Source organism: Leopardus geoffroyi, chromosome B2 (assembly GCF_018350155.1).
Source record: "Leopardus geoffroyi isolate Oge1 chromosome B2, O.geoffroyi_Oge1_pat1.0, whole genome shotgun sequence".
NCBI lineage: Eukaryota > Metazoa > Chordata > Mammalia > Carnivora > Felidae > Leopardus > Leopardus geoffroyi.
Genome location: NC_059332.1, coordinates 1,835,964 through 1,841,152, shown reverse-complemented (window position 1 = coordinate 1,841,152; position 5,189 = coordinate 1,835,964). Strand labels below are relative to the sequence as shown.

The following is a 5,189-nucleotide window of genomic DNA, read 5'->3' as shown; positions in this document are numbered from 1 at the left end:
CTATAACCCGGAAGTGCGCCGTACCGCTCTAGGAGTTCTCGTCTCTGTGGCTCCCGCCGGCCGGAAGCCGCTGCGTTTTGTCCCAGGTGGTCCCGCGTGGCCTCGGAATTGGCAGAACCGGGGCTCTGACGGGTCAGCACCTGGCTGGCTGGCCCAGAAATGACCGTCAGTCTGGAGATACTGATTTTGTTCTTCTTCCACTCCCCCCCACCCCCCACGGTTTTCCTCTTCCTCTCTCCACCTCTGCCATCCCGAAGTCTACACTTCCCCTTGTCCCTTTCCGCATTTTCCTCCCGGCTCGTGTGATCATATATGCAGACACATGTTCATGTGCAATTACAGACGGGCACTGTGGTGTTTCACCGGTCGGTTAGTTTTGTGCTATGGATTGTGGAGGAGCAAGAATACCTGTTGCCCTAAAGATCCTTCTAGCCCAACAAGAATCAAATTGACGGATTGAAGGGAGAACATCAAATTTAATAGTATACGTGAGGGGAAGCCACGCAGACATGAAATTCCAAAGACTGGCAAAATGAGGCACATATGTCATTCTCAACTAAAGAGAAGGGGTCGGAGTCTGAGACTCCAAGGGAAGGAATGCAGTTCACCAGATGAAAAAGAGTTAAGTGTCTGGTAAACAAACGTTTTCACGACCGCTCAGAAACAATGGGAAATAGAGGAGGACCCTGATCAAAGAAGCCTTGCCGGGTTCCTCTCTGTCCCCCATGCCTACTTCATACCATAGTGTGGTTGTCCATGGTTACCGCTCTTCCTGGAGCAGCTCTTCTTACCTAAATTCTTTTTAGGTAATTGTGGGGGCGGTAAAGAGCTTTTCCAGAATCTGCTGGGTTTCTATTGCTTTTTAACTCAAAATAGCCTTCACACCTAGGAGGCCCATCTTGGGACAGCCTGCCCTTGGTCCCTAGAGGATCCAGTTACTAAATCTCTGTGTACCTCATTTCCTTATCTGTAAAATAAGAATAACAGTACACATATCAGGCAGTTATCATGTGTAAAGAGCCCCTACAGCCAGATAGATCCTTCCAAGTCATCTGGAATAATTTTTAAGCATTATTTTTAATGGTCTTAAGGCATTTATTTTAATAGCTAATTTACTATCAATAGCATACTAAAATATATTTCTTTTTGTTTTGACGTTTCTTTATTTCTAAAGAGAGATAAAGTGCGCAGGAAAGGGGCAGAGAGAGGGAGAGAGAGAATCTCAAGCAGGCTTCCCACTGTCAATGCGGAGCTCAACTCAGGGCTCGATCCCACAACTGTGAGATCACAACCCCAGCTGATATCAAGGCTTGGACACTTAACTAACGGAGCCACCCAGGATCCCCCTAAAAAATATTTCTTTTTGTTGTTGTTGTTGTTATAATGAACAAGTCTGCAATATTGATTCTTTTTTTTTTAATTTTTAAATGTTGATTTATTTTGAGAGACAGAGAGAGACAGAGCACAAGTGGGGAAGGAGCAGAGAGGGAGGAAGACACAGAATCTGAAGCGGGTTCCAGGCTCTGAGCTGTCAGCACAGAGCCTGACTCCGGGCTCAAACTCATGAACCACGAGATCATGACCTGAGCCGAAGTTGGCTCTTAACCAACTGAGCCACCCAGGTGCCCCTGCAGCATTTATTCTTATGCATGCCCTCCTCACAGATGATTTTATTTCTAGTAAAATTGCTGGGTAGAAGAACATATATATTTTTAATAATAACAGGTCCTGTTAGATTGCTTTCCAAAAGGCTGTAACCACCTCAGATTTCAAAGAACAACAGACATCTTAGCTTTTCCAAAATGAGGACAAGGATCCCCTCATGTCACATGGGAGCGAGAAGGTTTTCCCAAGATTATCCTCTAGTCTTGGCCCTCAAAGCTCTTTCTCTAGGGTCCTGTTGCCCTCCAGATAACAGCACTAAGCTAATTTACATATTCCAACTATTTCTCACATTTAAAAAATATTATTTTCTAAAACCCATCAACTTCTTTCATATACCTATCACATTTCCCAGCTTGTATTAGCAGAAGGAGCCAGAAACCCATGTCAGTTTGCAACCTTGTCTGCATTTTTAAAAATTTGTTTGTAAGACCAAGTTTTGTCACATAATGGTATATTGCCCTATGTTTCCCCATACATAAACTATCTGTATATTTATCTATTAGCTGTTGCTTATCTAGTGATTGCAGGGTAATATGTATATTATATAATTATTACATTTTGCATAGAAAAAATATAATATTGGCTACACTTTCAAAACCACAACTTTACTTTTTATGTTTATTTTGTGACATACATCTTTATCATTTCTATTCATCTTGTTTGGTCTTACATTCCATTTATTCAATTGTCATAAATTCAATTCCCTTCTAAAATGTAACAGAAAGTATATTATTTTTAATGAAAAGCTTTTTAAAATGTTAACTTTTTGATTCAAATATAATTTGTTATAATTTATACTATGAAGAATAGACCCAAATTAAGTAGTTACCATACCAACTTTTTGATTCACATTTAATTTGTTGCACTTAACAACACCTGTTGTAAATGTGTTTTTTCTGAAGGTGCTTATTTTCATAAGCAAAGTGTGAGAAAAAGAAATATATATTTGGTCTTTGTCCCCAGTTCCTGACACAGAACTTGTGTTTTCCTGAGTGATAGGGGTGATGGGAGCATCTTTTATTATTCATAACAAGCCCTTCCAGTCATACTTGAGTTTATCCTAATAACGTGATTCATGGCCTCAGGATGAAGGGGCTGGTTGCCAGAGGGAACAACCTCTATTGGAGGGTTGGAATTTCTGGCCCCTTCCCTGGATTCCCCAGAGGGGAAGAGGCTGGAGATTGAATCACTCACCAATAATTTAATCAATCGTGCTTGTGTAATGGAGTTTTCATAAAACCCCCTAAACAATGGGGTTTAGAGAGTTTCAAGGTTGGTAAACACATTGAGGTGCTGGGAGGTGTCATGCTCTGAGAATGAACGGACACCCTACCCACCACCCCTCCCTGCCAAGCCTCACCACATGCACCTCTTGCATTCAGCACTTCCTAGGTGGTTTTGTTTTGTTTTGTTTTTTTAGTAACAAACTGGTAAAAGTAAGAAAAGTGTTTCCTTGAGTTTTATATACTGTTCTGGCCAATTATCAAACCTGAGGAGGTTGTAGAAATCCTTGACTTAGTTTGTGGGTCATAAGTATAGGTGGCCTGGACTTCTGATTGACATCTAAGGTGGAGGCTGTTTTTGTGGGACTGAGCCCTTAAGTTGTGGAGTCTATGCTAACTCTGGGTAGTTGGTATCAGAATTGAATCGAATTGTAGGCCACCCCATTGGTGTCAGAGAATTGGCTGGTGTTGGAAATAAACCAACATAACTGGTGTTAAAAGTGGTGTAGATAAATATAGCACAAGAAGGTTTTCTTGAGTTGGCTTTTGAGCACAATTCTGGAGAAACATATATTTAAAGGAGGATATATTTCAGTTTAGTGTTGAGCTTTTCAATTCAGAGTAAAGCATCATTTTCTCATATTCTTTTGGACAAAATGGCACTCCTCAGAAATCTCCTCAAAGCTCCTTTAACATCCCTGTTCCTCAAGGTGTAGATGAATGGGTTGGCCATAGGAGTAATAACACAGTAAAACAGTGTCAGAGCTTTGGTAAGGTCTTGAGGGCTGTCTCCTGAGGGCTGCGTGTAGATGTAGATGCCGGGGCCATAAAATAAAGACACCACCAGTAAGTGTGATGAACAAGTGTTGAAGGCCTTCAGTCTCCTGTCAGCAGAAGGGATTCGAAATACAGCTCGGGCAATACAACTGTAAGAGACAAGAATCATGGAGAGGGGTCCCACTATCAGAAAGGTGGCCACCACTGCTAAAGTGACCTCATTGATTGTGGTGTCCGTGCAAGCCATCTTAATAAGCCCGGGCAGCTCACAAAAGAAGTGATCTAGCTCCTGATTCCCACACAGGGGCAGCTGGACTGTGAGCGTCGACTGCAGCAGTGAATTTGCCAGACCAATGAGCCAGGCTGAGCTGGAGAGCTGCTGGCAGTGCTTGTGGTCCATGATTACAGAGTACCTCAGAGGCTTACACACAGCCACATAGCGGTCTAAGGCCATGATGCCAAGCAGGACACATTCAGTACAGCCCAGCCAATGAAATATATAGGCCTGCACCATACAGCCTATATAAGTGATGTCCTTGTTGGAGCCTCCCAAGTTGAACAGCATTTGGGGTACAGTCGTGGTGGTGAAACAGAGGTCCAAAAAGGAGAGGTTTGTGAGGAAGAAATACATAGGACTTTGGAGTTGGGAATCTAGTTGAGAAACCAGAATAATAGCAATATTTCCCAACAGTGTCAACGTGTAGGAAATCAGGAGGGCAAAGAAGAGAGGGAGATCCAACCAAGGGTATTTGGTAAAACCCATAAGAATTAAATCTTCTGGAAAACTTTCATTCATGTGCTTCATTGAATTTTGATGGGAGACACCTGCTAAGATCAAGGAAGATAAGGTTGATTTTAAAACCCCAGGTTAGCAGAAGTTTTGAAGACATGAGAAAAAATATACTTTTATGCGAGACAGGTGGGGGACATGCTCAATATAAATCACAACATTAATGAATATCATAATTATAATTAACATTATAAAGTAACATTTGAAAAGCCCTTTCAGTAGAGAAAGTGCTTTCAAATCTATATCTATATCATCTATATCTATATCTATCTATATCTATATCTATCTATATCTATGTATCTATATCTATCTATCTATCTATCTATCTATCTCTTTCCTAAATCAAAGCACTGTGTGATAGGTTAGTGGACATTAGTGGTTGTGGCTCTTCTGTATGATTAAAGAAGCCATTGGGAGGTGGGCAGTGTATTCTTCTCCCAGCAACCTTGAGCTAAAGGGTACGTGTGATCTACATGTGGTCAGTCAGACTCTTCTACACAGGTTTTGAATCTTGGTAAAATGATGCAAAAGAATGGGGAGGAGGAAATGGACTGTCAGAGCAGGTGCCTCCCTGACTGATGTCCCATGTGACAGCATTAAAGGATATATCCTTCATCGTCTTTCTGGAGTGGGATCTTGGCTGTGTCTTGCTTCCCTTCATTTCTGCTTGTCGATCAAGTTTGGTTCTTCTCCTTTTGCGTTGACGCTGTAAACTACCACTCTTCCAATATCTC

The 5,189-nt window shown here is 41.7% G+C and overlaps 2 protein-coding genes across 3 annotated transcripts in view; both read right to left on the bottom strand.

Annotated features, from left to right (window-relative positions):
- The window catches only part of LOC123609414 (zinc finger protein with KRAB and SCAN domains 4-like), a 455,099-nt gene that overhangs the window by 169,025 nt on the left and 280,885 nt on the right, over positions 1-5,189 (bottom strand). The window lies entirely within an intron of this gene.
- LOC123607891 (olfactory receptor 2B11-like) lies at positions 3,526-4,470 on the bottom strand. The gene has a single exon (XM_045497138.1). The coding sequence runs from the start codon at positions 4,468-4,470 to the stop codon at positions 3,526-3,528; it is 945 nt and encodes a 314-aa protein (XP_045353094.1).

Excerpts from the sequence above, each read along its gene's own strand:
- LOC123607891 (XM_045497138.1), bottom strand. The coding sequence starts at position 4,470 with ATGAAGCACATGAATGAAAGTTTTCCAGAAGATTTAATTCTTATGGGT.